The sequence below is a fragment of the Glycine soja genome, chromosome 3 (genome assembly GCF_004193775.1).
Source record: "Glycine soja cultivar W05 chromosome 3, ASM419377v2, whole genome shotgun sequence".
In the NCBI taxonomy this organism is placed as follows: Eukaryota; Viridiplantae; Streptophyta; class Magnoliopsida; order Fabales; family Fabaceae; genus Glycine; species Glycine soja.
Window position 1 is genome coordinate 39992817 of NC_041004.1, and position 14909 is coordinate 40007725.

General features: G+C 33.4%; 1 protein-coding gene across 3 annotated transcripts; it reads left to right on the plus strand.

Moving 5' to 3' along the window:
* The first annotated feature begins 314 nt into the window (after window positions 1-314).
* LOC114406956 (pre-mRNA-processing factor 39-like) lies at window positions 315-10751 on the plus strand. Of its 3 annotated transcripts, none has more exons than XM_028369840.1 (14): window positions 315-510; window positions 830-1308; window positions 2162-2271; window positions 3097-3326; window positions 3961-4128; window positions 4255-4618; window positions 5096-5239; window positions 6390-6542; window positions 6628-6744; window positions 7062-7142; window positions 7270-7425; window positions 8635-8931; window positions 9777-9890; window positions 10441-10751. In XM_028369840.1, exons 2-14 carry the CDS (start codon window positions 852-854, stop codon window positions 10537-10539), a joined length of 2490 nt encoding a protein of 829 aa, XP_028225641.1. In that variant the 5' UTR covers window positions 315-510; window positions 830-851; the 3' UTR covers window positions 10540-10751. The 3 variants fall into 3 exon arrangements, with proteins under 3 accessions (XP_028225641.1, XP_028225642.1, XP_028225643.1); XM_028369841.1 differs by having other exon boundaries at window positions 836-1308; XM_028369842.1 differs by having other exon boundaries at window positions 316-510; window positions 2165-2271.
* Window positions 10752-14909: the final 4158 nt, after the last annotated feature.

Genomic DNA, 14909 nt, shown 5'->3' on the forward strand with positions numbered 1-14909 from the left:
TGTGATGCCCATAACTGGACTAGTGTAGCACGATGGTGCTCAGATCTGGACTGGATTGGCATGATAGTGGAGTAGTTTGGTGTGACAAAATGGTTATGAACGAAGAAAAGGGAAGGGGAGAGGGTGTGGGGAAGGATAATTGGGTAATTTCCAATATATTAGTAGTGCCAATAGCAAATTTAGGTAATGCCAATATCAGCTCCTATCCAAGAGCCACTTGTCGCGGCCCATTGCAGCAGCATCAGCATGATTGCCACGGACAGTTCAGATCGCATCATTATCCATCACGAACGGCATCTGATCTAACCGCAGCATCATGCGCCATGGAGCCGCCAACTTCTCCGGTATATAAAAACGGCACTCATGTTTTTATTGCCCTACTTCGCTAATTCCATCCAATTCCAATTCTCGATTTACCACCAAAAACAGCCACCCGAGGTTTCAATTTCGCTAAGAAACAAAGAGAGGTTCTATCTCTTCTCTGCGACGACGCCGTTTCTCTCGCTTGAGGTACTTGCACCGTTACCACACTCTCGATTAGGGTTTGTCGTTTGAAACCCTAGGGGTTTTTAGTTTATTAGAAGAAATTATCGCTGAATATATTGCTGTGGCTATCTGTTTTTTTTCCTTCCAAATGTTGTATTGTGATGACGCCGGCATTAGATTATCTGGTGCGGTTGATCTTACATTACGAATTATTGTTGCTATAAATTGATACTCTAATCATTGTGTTTTCCTACCACTTGGGCAATCAAGAATCTAGTTTTCGATTGAGGTTTTCCGTTAAACGCTGTCGCTAATTGCTTCTTTTTTTTTTTTTTTAATGAAAGTAAAGACCTTTTTGTTCAAGCATGGGAGATAGCGAAGCGGTGGTTACGGAAGCATCTGCTGCTGAGGCATATGCTTCGGCTGGTTATGCTGAGACCGGGTCGAATCCTGCTCCCGAGGCAGGTGCTACTGTTGATCAATCTGCTGGAGAAGCTGCTCAGGCCAGTTCAACTTATGGTTATGGTTATTCTAATGTTGGTGACGTGAATTCGTATGCTGGGGATCCGAATTCCATCCTACAGCAAGCTCAATTCAGTGCAACTGGTGAGTCCAAGCCAGCTGGTGGAGCGGCTGATTCTAACGAGGCCTCTGCTGGGGTTGGAAGCACAGCTGCTGACTCTACTATGGTATCTGACTACAATTCGTCTGTAAATGATGGTGTTGCCGGTGCAGTGACAAATACTTCTGGACTTGAAAACGGGAATGCGTTGGAGAATGCTGATGGGTCGGCTGATGAGAAACAGCAAGCAGATGGTTATGGTGTGCCTTTTTCTTTTACCTTTTTACTTTCAATGGAATTATCATGTTTTAAATTTTATTTTTGGACAATAAATTCAGCAGTGGAAGTCAAGGTTAGGGGCAGAACTTGTAGGTGCATAATCTACCGTCAAGACCTAAGGCATAAGTGGTTTATTAACTAGCAAATATCTAATGCCAGACCTTGCAGCTATTTCTTTTTATGATTTTTCTATTCAAGTTTTATATCATTGTTGATAGTTAGTGTTTTTTCATCACTGTTCATATAAGAGAAAAAGAAACGAGTTTTAATTATCTACAAGAAGAAACTTTACTTTTGAAAGTGGAGTTTAAAGTTGTAAACAACTGGTCTAGTTTACATGTTCCTGTCAACAGAATAGTTTATTACCAGCATATCAGGACTAATAGAGTAGATGTGCAATGCTATTTTGGTATTTCTGTTCACTTTAATTTCAAGTGGCTTGATATTTAGCCAAGCTTAATATGGTTCTCAATCTTTGATAAAATGAATAACCTTTGTGTGTAAATAAATAAGTCTGCGCATTTAAAAATTGATTTCATTTTAACGGTTGACTAATGCAAGGAGTACGACTTTGATTTTTTAATTTGGATACCATATGTTTTGAGTCAATTCTGTATCACTATTCTTTCCTTCAGTTATTGCAAGGATTAAAATTGATGCTGAAACTGTTCTGTTGAAGGATGAATTTTATATTACTAATCCAATGCTTAATGTATATGTACGAGTCTTTCAAAAATTCTGTTTTGTAATGCTTTTGCTATTGTTCACGAACATGCTGCTATTAAACCAAATTATGACCATACCCTATTCATTTTCATTTTTTATTACCATTAGCAGCTGCCTTGTCTGCTGAAGAAGATCGACTGTGGAATATAGTGAGAGCTAATTCTTTAGATTTCACTGCCTGGACTTCCTTGATTGAAGAGACAGAGAAGGCAGCAGAGGTATGCTATGTTGACTTGAATTATATGTTGGGTTGGACCATTATTTACACATTTCACCTGTGAATTAGTTGAAGCTTTTGACTTGTCTATTTTGTTGGCGTTGTTAACTTCAAAGTTCTTTGATGCAATGTCTTATTGGAATATGTTAGGTTTGTTGTAGCCGTATTAGATGGCCACTGGGTTGCATATAGGGGATGGGGTTGCTCTTTTTGTTCGGGTAGAGACACTGTTGGGTGTGGGGAGTGTTACTGTTATGTATCATGTGTCAGCTATTACTTGCTAAACATTTTTCTGGAACTTTTTTTGGTTCAAGATGTTGGCTTCGGCCAAATACTTGTGATATTTCCTTTTTGAGATTTCTGAGATATTTTTGTTACTCATTACCGGATAACAGTTAGGATGAGACTGTATTATAATAAGGTTGCCTGTAAATAAATGACTGATTCACAGTGCTTTCATATTTTTTAAATATATGATTTAATATGCATGCCATTATGTTAAAACTGTATCTCTGTTTCTTTTGTATTCTTAATAATAAGTGTCTATATTGAATACATTTTTTTTGGGTGATTTCTCTGGTATTTGATTTTTTGCAATGGACAATCAAACAACCATGTTTTGCAATTTATTAGATTCATTTTAAAATGTTCTTTTAGTTGTTGGACCAATTGACATCCTTCCCCCACCTCCCCCTCTTTTGTCCACCTCATTTTGTGGATGTTTAATATTCTTGCAATTGTATGTTCAGTTGACAACTTATTGTTATATATTTAGTGTCTTGTTTTCTGATACTTGTGAAACTCATTAATGATTTTTTCATTGAAGGACAATATTTTGAAGATTCGAAGAGTCTATGATGCTTTTCTAGCAGAATTTCCCTTGTGCTATGGTTATTGGAAGAAATATGCTGACCATGAGGCACGCCTTGGCTCTATTGATAAAGTTGTCGAAGTCTACGAGCGTGCGGTTCAAGGGGTTACATATTCAGTGGACATGTGGTTGCATTATTGCATATTTGCTATAACCACATATGGGGATCCAGACACTGTTCGTAGGTAATGGAAGTTTAGTTGTTTGTCTTCCTTTTATTATTATATATTTTTTTGCATTGGTAGGTTTTGATTTGATATTCCATTCACTAGGATCAGCTGTTTCTTGCCTGCTTTCTAACATAATTTCAGAATGCGTGCAACAGTGATATCTCCCTTGTATGGCGGAAAAGCTTTGATGGGATTGCATGCCAGAATGTTTTCTATTCTGATGTTTAAATCCTATGTTTTAAGTCCACTATTTGTGGTAGTTTGAAAATTTTAGGATCATTTTCTCCAATATACTTTTTTCATTTAATTTCAAAGTACATAGTTTTCTAGGTTTTTTTTTTCTTGTTGGAATGGTAGCTCTTTATCTTTGACACTCTGAGGTGCATCAATTTTGCAAATTGCTGCTGAGAAGATCTCGTCTGGTTAAGGGCTAAGATGGCCTCTATGACTGCTCCATTTCTCAGACATAGTATGATTTATTGCAGGAAGGTAAATGCAGCGTTTGGATGTCTTACATGATGTTACGAGTGATTTGTTTGTTCTCCTTGAACACTAGTGCTGCTGTCTCCCATACCTGGACGTGCATCAGTAAATAGATGCTTGAAATCAAGTAACATATTAACCAGGACTGCTTGTTCATTTGTTTCAGGCTTTTTGAACGAGGATTAGCTTATGTTGGAACAGATTATCTTTCTTTTCCCCTCTGGGATAAATACATTGAATATGAGTATATGCAGCAGGACTGGGCCCGCCTTGCCGTGATCTACACCAGAATATTAGAGAACCCAAATCAACAATTAGATCGGTATTTCAGCAGGTGATTTCCTGTTTTATAGACCCCTCCATTTTATTTTTAGAAAAAAAACTGTTGTGTATAGTTTGTACATTCTTTCTCCTTTTTTGGGTGTTTAATTTTACTTCCTTGGTGGTAACGGCATTGCAGCTTCAAAGAGTTAGCTGGAAATCGACCTTTATCAGAGTTACGAACTGCTGATGAAGCTGCTGCAGTGGCAGGAGTTGCTTCAGAGGCTACTGGCCAAGCTACTGAGGGAGAGGTTCATCCTGATGGTGCAGAGCGTTCTCCTAAATCTGTAAGTGCTGGCTTAACAGAAGCAGAAGAGTTGGAGAAGTATATCGCCATTAGAGAAGAGATGTATAAGAAAGCTAAAGAGTTCGATTCTAAGATCATTGGTTTTGAAACAGCTATCAGGAGGCCCTACTTTCATGTACGGCCCCTCAATGTTGGAGAGCTTGAGAATTGGCATAACTATCTGGACTTTATAGAAAGGGAGGGTGACTTGAGCAAGGTAACATATGGTTTCTTATAAGAGTGCATTATGTTCCTAGTTTTTCCTGTTATAGATTGACTTACAGTAAGTAATATCTGTTGTATCATATGTTTTATTGGCTAATCCGTTGGATGAAGCAACTTTTTAATCGGGAAATTGAACTGAGACTAAAGCATGGGCCTTCAATTTGGTTTCTTGAGGATAAGTACTTCAAACCCTAATTTGTCAGTGGACATTCTAGGTTCGTCATGCGTTTGTAAAAGTTTATTCTTTTTAAAGTGTGAATGTTATGCATGCAGGTGTCTTCTTATCTTCCTAATCATCTGTCGCAGGCTAGGAGGGTCCCTCCTTTCATATTTGAGGGGCCTCTCTGTCCCGCTAAGGAGTATTTCTTGATGCTTTGTATTTTCCTTTTATGTTTTATATTATTGATTTTTCTTGTGTCTGCATCATCAATGACAATTTTATGACATCGTCTTGTCTTTTGTGATTTAGATTGTCAAGTTGTATGAGAGATGTGTCATTGCATGTGCCAATTATCCTGAGTATTGGATACGCTATGTTTTGTGTATGGAAGCCAGTGGAAGCATGGATCTTGCAAATAATGTTCTTGCTCGGGCAACCCAAGTCTTTGTTAAGGTAATTTCATTAAGTTCCAGTCATACGAATGCATTTGTCATATTCATCTAAGTTTTTAAGCTTTGAAGTGAGATGAGAAGGTAATGTATCTAATGGACTCCAGTACATGGCCACTTGTTGATGTTGGTTTTTACACGAATAAAGTAGTTGGCTTTTACTAGCAATAGTTCTTGAAACACAAACTTGTGTCATGATACACTCAAAGTCAAACATGTGTGTCTTATTCAAGCAAAAATAATTGGTTATAATTGATGCTTCAGAATAAGGGATTTTATTTATCTTTATAGAACTTTTGTCCCAATGAAATAGATTATGGTTGCAGCCTGTTTCAAAAGGAGTTGTATACTTATGGTTGGTTTCTATGCTTGTGACTCACAAGCAAGGAAACCTTTGTGACTTCTGGGACCAGTTGTCACTTCTAACCATTTTGTGAAAAATGATGATGTTCCTTGAATGTATTTTGATTAGAAATAGAAAAGTAGTATTTTAAGGCTGTACACTTTTTTTTTCATCTTCTATATTTTGCTGTTTTATCTATTTGTGAGAAATGATTCTTTGAAGATACATTGTGGGCAATTTGTGGATATTTACCTGTCTTTTCTTTTCCCTTAATGACCTGCCTAAGGTGAGAAAAATGAATCTTTTGTGTATAGCTTTATTGAAATCCCATTCTTTAGGTGAAGGCTCAGTAATGGTGGTTTAGTATTATTTGTTATGTTCTAGCTCGCTTCAGTTTGAAGTATGGATTTTAAAATGTATGGACCCATTTTACCTTATGTTTGAAATTGGACTTTTGAAGAATTGGGTTGGGAATAATTTAGTTCCTCACACTTGGTCTTTAGAGGTTTTGGCACTATGTTTAAAGTCATGTTTCCTAAAAATTCAACTTGTTAGGTCATATGTGGATGCCCAATAGTGTTTTTATATATCCATATTTTTTTTGTCCGTCAGGTAGTGACTTCATGGCTTCCATTTTTTGGTCTTTTTCTTGATTTAGACAATGTAATGTTCTGTAATGATTTCTAATTATAAGCATAATTAGCATGTTATCAAATTGTACAGATTACAGTCATAACTCACTTGTATTGTTCCAGAAAAGAATTTCCTTTGGTTTTTCTGCAATTTAGTCATTTTGTTTGTCATAATGCAGAGACAACCAGAGATACATATTTTTTGTGCTCGGTTCAAGGAGCAGACTGGAGATATAGATGGTGCTAGAGCTGCATATCAACTTGTGCATACTGAAACTTCTCCTGGTCTTCTTGAAGCAATTATCAAACATGCCAATATGGAATACCGACTGGTATGCTGGCTTGTGAAAGTGTTTTTATAGATTGTGACTTAATTTTAGTATTTGTTTACAAGCTTTCCATTGATTGATATTGCAGGAAAAAATGGAGGATGCCTTCTCTTTGTATGAACAGGCCATTGCCATTGAGAAAGGAAAAGAACATTCACAAACATTGCCGATGTTGTTTGCTCAATATTCTCGATTTGTATATTTGGTATGTTCCATAACATATTTACATTGTTGTTTGCTCACTCAGTATTCGTGATTTGTATATTTGGTATGTTCTGTAGCATCACATGCAATCTGTTCTTTATTTAAAGCTTTCAATGGGTTAGACATGCATTTTTTTTTTTTAATTCTTAACATGTTTGCATTTTGTTAAACCATACTGATTGTTGTGCTTTTTATGCATCTCATACATGCCCATTATTTAACAGTTTTTCTAGTTTTACACCTCTGGTAATATAGCTCAATTGTGTGGAGATGGTCTTGTCTTGTTCCTCAAATCATTCTGTCTTGTTTGGTCATTAGGCTTCTGGGAATGCAGAGAAGGCAAGGCAGATTCTAGTTGAGGGGCTTGAGAATGTTTTGTTGTCAAAGCCACTACTTGAGGTCTGTCTTCACTATTACTTTCCTTGTCCCGCTAAATTCACTCATTATGTAGTTGGTGATTCTTCTCTTTGTATTTCTAAGTGTTCTTCATCTCTAATGAGATTCTTTAATTCAATGTTACATGCAGGCTATATTGCATTTTGAGGCTATTCAACCCTTGCCAAAGCGTGTTGATATTGACTTTCTGGAGTCATGGGTTGTCAAATTCATAATGCCTAACTCAGAGAGTCCTGGTGTAGCAAGTGCAACAGAGCGTGAGGAACTTTCTAGTATTTTTCTGGAGGTAAGTCCTTGTCAGAATGGTGTTCTGGCATGTGTTCTAAAGGAGTTTCCTTAAGAAATGTGTTTAATTTTTGACTATTTTGACATGAGTGTTTATTTTTTGTTTATTTTTAATAATAGTGTATTTATTATTAATAATTAATAATTGTTCCATGCAAACTCTAAATGGTTTTGCTGGATAATTGAGTTGTCTGAGTGTCCTGTGGGTTGATTGATCATTGTGACTGATTCTGCCATGTGAGACAAGACAAGGTTTCATTGTTACTGAGTGATGCAAGACTCTCGCTTTGAACACACAAACCACATTACTTTATCAAACAAGTATCTAAGTATTTTTTTTCAACGGTTTGCCTTTAATTATTAACCTTTGAGGTTGTAGCAGGTATGATTAAGTATAGGTGACTAAAGTGGATAATGATATGTAATTTGAATAACTTGTGTTTGTATGCAGGCATGTGTGTGCATTTGTGTCTTAGGAGTGTGGGTATGCACATATGTGGGCATCTGCATGCGTTTGTGCCTGTATTTGTAATATTGATCATCTATGTAAGGTTGAATGACAAGGATTAGCTCTTTTGACACTAACCTCGTTTGTAGAACTAATCATATTGGAGAACTGATATGTGTCTTGCTGTAATTAGGAGTACTAACAAAGTTTTGTTATTGGAAATTTTAAGCTGGCCATGGATCATTTACATATTTGGCTATGATATATGCCAGGAATATGGAATTTCAGATAAGTCGAGGGAAAATAAAGATTTGTTATGAAAATTGAAAAATGATGATCAAAATGGAAGGTGGATCTTGTTCGCAGGGAAAATGTAGGAGTGACTGGTGGAAATTTAGTGGTGATAATATTTATGTTTCACTTCCCTGAATTTAACTTTTGTCTCTATAAACAGTTTTGAAATGGTAATTGATTTATAATTATAATAATACAACAGCAGATACCATTGGCGATTTGATACATATTTGTTCTATTGTCTGGCTTCTTTATAACTATATCTAAAATGAATACATTTTCTTTTGTATGGTACAACTATTTGATGGTCTTCTGTTATTATTTTCAAAGAATTTGTTATATTTAATTTTTCCTGAGTTTCTGTTTACGATTCTTGAAAGGCCTGCCTTCTCTTTTTTGTATTTTACATTCTGAACTATAATGTGAGTATTATTAATTTATATGAACTCTTTTTTTTCTTCTTTCCAGTTTTTAAATCTCTTTGGTGATGTTCAATCTATCAAGAGGGCTGAAGATAGGCATGCCAAATTGTTTTTGCCACACAGAAGCATGTCAGAGTTGAAAAAACGTCATGCTGAGGATTTCTTAGCTTCAGACAAAACAAAAGCGCCGAGATCTTATTCTGCTCAATCACCTGCCCAATCTGGGATGGGTGCATATCCAAATGCACAGAACCAGTGGTCTAATTATGGAGTTCAACCTCAAACTTGGCCTCCAGTTACACAAGCACAAGGGCAACAATGGACTGCTGGCTACACCCAACAGGTAGAGTATCCTTTTCTTTGCGTTAATCTGGTTTATATGTGTGATCCACTGATGTTGGAGTTTTTTTTTGAGCCATGTAGTCTGTCAAAGGCTTAATGTTTACCACTTCTGTGTGTTATACTTGTTATTCAGAAATTATGCAATATTATCTGCTTGTATTATTAGAAATGGATATAGACATGTAAAATGCAACACAACCCTGTCCATTAAGATGCAGCATATTCGCATTGTTGAAGTAGAATCTTTGCCTCTTAAATAAATAAATACTGTTGCAATTTAACTTGATATGCCTTGTACCTGTAAATAATTGCTTCATGCATCTTTATCTACTTGAAAACCATGTCCGGAATGCACTTACGCTATGCTTGATACTTTTCATGTACTGGAATGATATATATATGTATTCTGGAGTTAACATTTGTGTTCTGCTTCTTGTTATGCGTTTGTGCATCTATTAAATCAAGAGTTAGGTGTTACATTTTTATTTTTTTTTGCACAGCAAAAATCAATATATTATATATGAAATTCAGTACTAGGTGTACTGAAAGTACAAAGATAAAAAACAAGACAATTACAGTCTGCAACCCAATAGGGGAGACCGAAAACAGCCCACAAGAATACAAACCCATCCCCTCTAAGAAAGAACATCCTTTAGATTGGATGACCAGAAATTAAAGTGCAATTGGAAGTCCTTCTCCACACATTTTAGGTGTTACATGCTTCATTTTTAGTGGTTCTTTACGTGAAACTTCTTTATTATATTGTGTTGTCATTTTATCCGCACTTGTTTTAGCTGGTTGATCAGGTCATATATGATTGAACCGATTTATTCTGATTTGATGCAGGCTTCCTACGGGGCTTATGCTGGATATGGGGGCAACTATGCGAATTCTCAATTGCCTACATCAGTTCCACAAAGTACTGCATACGGAGCCTATCCTCCTGCATATCCTGCACAGGTGCACAGCAGTTTTTCTATTTAGTTTTAGTTTAGTTATTATTTGGCCCCTAATATGTATTTGGGTTAGTGGATACAGTTCTGTTGTCATGTTTGTCATTTTTTAAGGCAATCAAATCGTCAATATGGGGACTTTTTATTGTGATTTTGTTATATTGAAGAAGGGAAAGTGAAAAAATAAGGGAAATATGAGAGTTTCATAGGGAAAAAAGATGTAGTGTGTTTGCTTTGCCATCCAAAGGCTGGTAGCATGAATTCCAAAGCGCCTGAACTGACAAGTTATACAGGGTTGCTGTGGCCAAACTGAGTTTGAGGGGGTATGAACGGTATCCCAAACATGCACGCAGTTGTTTTATTAGCAAACCAGTGGGCACCTTTCGTGAGTTGAGTCGCAGCAGTTTAACTGCACGAACTCTCATTTCAACAATACTTCTCTGTTGATCTGACTTACTTAACGTCGTGACTTTCTTAATTTTTTGTTTATATATATTATGATAAACATAAACAATTGCAAATTTCGTCTAATGTTGATTCTTTTGTCTGAATTTCAGCCGGCGGTTCCTCAACAAAACTATGCACAACCTGTGGCTGCAGCCCCTGCACAGCAACCTGCTGCGGTTCCTCAAGCCTATTACGGGAGTTATTATTGAGCTGACAAAATGAGATGGCCACTGTTTTCCCTTCCTGTAATGTTTTTTTTTCCTTCATATTATAGGTAATTTGATGATATTAGGGAATCTGGAGTATAGGTGTAGTGTAAACTTTCAAGTTATACTACTGAAGATAGAAAATCATTTTGACTAATTCGCAATTGTATTTTAGCTATTTTGATGTACATTTTTTTTTTGTTATTTTCTTTTCACCGGTTAGTGCTCGTCTTTTTTTAATGTGGAACTAAGTAATAGTTTGTTTTTCAAAATTACCTTTGCATAATCGCATATTCAAAGTGTTCGTATTTTTTTTGGTGAATATTCAAAGAGTTCATATTTCACTCGGTCTCTAGTTTTTTAAACGAGTCTATGCATGAAACATTTTTTATTAAATATTTCTCTAGTTTTGGTTTTCCGTTAGGATTGTCTGATTATTATGATTATTTTTGTTCTGTAGTCTTTAAATATTATGGTTCTCTTAAGACTAAATTGCTATTTTAGTTCTCTATAATTACTAATTTATTATTTTAGTTCTTTTTTCTCATGATTTTTGGTTCTCTGCTTTAGAAACTTCGTAATTTTTGTTAAATACTCAATTTATGTTTTTTTCCTTTGTTTTTGGTTCAATTGAAGGCCTAAAATACTTAAGCTGTTATAAAAAAATAATTAATTAAAATATAAAAAGTATAAGAAATATTGCAAAAATTTTGACTGGATCAGTCGGCTAGATTATCTTTTTATGTCGGTCGAGCAAAATGGAGTTAATGGACCAGTTAATTTTACATCTTGATATATGTAATTTAACATGCACACACAAAAAAAAAACGAAAAGAAGATATATTGTCTACAACATAATTCTCTTTTCTAAATTTGTCCAAAAAAACAACGTTCACAGTACTTGCTATTTATAAACTGCACACTTGACACTTAACTTTAAAGAGGATATAGTTTTATTTTTAAAATAAAGATAAAGAGGATATAGTTTTATTTTTAAAATAAAAAAATTTTCAGCATAAAAAAGGTGAAATAAAATTTATTATATTTTATGTTAATTAATTAATATTATATTTATTATTATGTTTGTTTTAATTAATGTTTGCCTTTCTATTTTTTAAGTATTTATTGTAATTTATGTTTGCAATAATAAAAAAATATGAAGATTAAATTATATTTTATCCTTAAATGAAATAAAATTTGGTATCCAATAAATTACTTTATTGAAAATTTATTATATCTTAGTTTAATATATTCAATAATCATGTTGAAAATTTATTATATCTTAGTCTAATATATTCAATAATCATGTTGATAATTATTTTTATGATATTTTTATTTTTCTGTATTATATAAGTTCTTTTATTAATGATAACGGATAAAAAATTTCATTTTCATTGAAATTTGAATTTCCATCTTTTGAAGATAATTTGTACAAAAATAATTATTTACTTTTTAAAAAAAATATATTTATCAATGTAGGTTGGTCAAAAAACTATTTATCAACCTGAGTATTTTTGTCATGTAGGATATTTGTGCTTTTCAATAGACATCATCGTGAATAGGATTTTCTCTTTAAAGTATTTTTTTTTATAACTAGATTGAACACAAGACATCATCCTTGCTCCACTTAGGAGGTGCCACTTTCTATGACTTTTTTTTTATGATTTTTCCTGTTTAAATTGTTTTTTTTAATAAGTTGAACAGGAGGCAACGACTTGGTCTGCTCCACCTAGGAGACACCATCCTAGAAGACTTTTTCAGTTTAAATTGTTTTTTAAAATAAATTTACAACCTAAAAAAGTAAATTTCCTAAAAATATTTACTACAAAACTAAAAATTGTTTAAATACAATTGTTCAAATAAGAAAATTGTAATTACAATCTAAAAATTGTTTAAATACAATTGTACATAAAAAATATTTTTTAGGTTATCGAAAAAAAAACATTTTTAGGATTTAAAGTATATAGTAATTTGTTATAATATGTAGTAAGTTTATTTTTTTATGTACAATTCTATTTAGACAATTTTTAGATTTTATTTACAATTTTCGTATTTGAACAATTGTATTTAAATAATTTTTAGATTGCAGTAAACTTTTTTAGGAAATCTATTTTTTTAGGCTGTAAATTTATTTAAAAAATAATTTAAACTGGAGAAGTCTTTAACAGTGGCATCTCCTATATGGAGTAGATCAAGATGACACCTTCTGTTTAATTTATTTTTTTAAAATAATTTAAACAGTAAAAATCTTTCAGGATGTGGCTTTCTGGGTGGAACAGACCAGGATAATGCCTCGTGTTCAATTTATTTTAAAAAATAATTTAAACGGGAAAAATCTTTTAGGATGACGCTTCCTGTTCAAAAAATTTATTAAAAATAGACACTTTAAAGAGAAGAAATCATTCAGGGTGACATCTTCTCAAGGTGCATTTTTTATTGGCCCTAAAGGTGTTTTACGGGGTAAAACTTACCCATATTGATACATAAATTTTTGACCAACCTATAAAATAATAAATAAATTTTTTTAAAAAATATATTGATAAATTAGCCTACACTTACCCATCGAATGAAACATAATTAGAACAATCCAAGTATCTATCTATCTAATGAGAAGTGAATAACGAACCGGGAAGAAAGAGACAAAAAAAAGATAGATATAAGTACCTTAGGCACAGTCTGCAGTGCAGATCTTTCCTCAGTGAAATCAGGTCTATTGGTCTAATGCAGGAAATAAATAAGGTTTGGGCATTACTATTCATAAATAATGTTTGGCCAACACTATTCATAAATAACATTTATAATCTGTCTTTAATTTAAAAATGTTAAATTTTAATATAAAAGCAGGAACATCATAAATATCCGAATCTAAACTTATTTCTTTTTAATGAATATTTTAACTCTTAGTTATACATATTTTTTATAACTAAAATAAAATCAACAATTCAAATTGGACATTTTATTATAAATGTTATGTTACATTTAATTAAAAAAACAAAATCACATAAAAATGTTATTAAATATATAATCCGAACCATTAATTTTAAGTTAACAGTGTTTTCATTTTTTTCCAATAACTAAAAATTGACATAATAAACTTTCTTTTTAGGGAAAAAAAAGTTGAAACTTGACCCCATTTTTAGAATAAATAGGTGGAGAGAAGCGAGATATCAAGAAAAAAATAAGAGAAAAGAAAAAGAAAGTAGAAGACATCATAAGTTAGTTATGTGATAGGAAAAGGAAAAAAAAAAGAGTAGAAGATGTCATAAGTTAGCTATATGATAGGAAAAGAAAATAGAGATAAAAAGTTGAGTTTGGAAAGAATACATAAGAATAAATGAATACAAGTTGATAATTACCTTTATTTTTGTATTTAAATTTATTTGATTCACAGAAAAATAAATTATTTGATTTTGGATCTCTTGAATTTGAACCTATCTTATTGGGGTGAATCATTATTAATCTAATTGCTAAAATTGGTTATTGGGCTCTAATTAATGTTACAAATAATTGTTGAAGGCTTTAACGATTGGAGATTAAGGTAAGAGACACGATGACATTAAGATATTTTACTCTCCCATGATGCAAAAATAAGTTCCTTGATTCTTGGGAAATAAAAAGAACACACACTTGAATGGACTTATCTCATTGGAGTGAGTCGTTACCAATCTAATTGCTAAAATAAGTTATTGAACTTGGTTTGTAATTAATGTTACTGACAATTGTCAAAGGTTTTAATGATTGGAGATCAAGTAAAAGACACTATCACATTAAGATACCTTTTTCTCCCACGATGCAAGATGCAAGAATCTACTCCTTGATTCTTGAGAAATAACTAAAACACACACTTGAATTGACTTATCTCATTGGGGTGAATCGATATTAGTTTAATTGCTAAAATTTGTTATTGAACTTGATTTGTAATTAATGTTATTGATAATTGTCAGAGGTTTTAATGATTGGAAATCAAAATAAGACTTAATTGCAAAAAGAGTCCTCCTATTTTTCCTATTTCATTAAATTGGTCTCCCTATTTTTGAATTCACTGTCGGAATCTTCCTATTTTTCAAAATTCACTATTTGAGTCTCCGTAGGAAAAATTAAACGTTAACCGTTAGCTTATTTCACATCTTATTTTGTTTTGTTCGTTTAAGCCAACAAGAGAACTGACGGTGAGGAATTTTTCATAGGAGATGGAGGCGTGACATGTATGCCTTTGCAGCAGTAGCATGATATTGAGAGATTGCCGAATGCAACGTTGGAGAAGGCACTATATGGAGGCAAGAGTGGGAACGAGTTTGGTTCTGGGTTGCTCAAGGTAGCTAGCAAGAGGAAGAAGAAGGTGAAGAAGAAAGTGGCGCCTACGACGAAGAAGG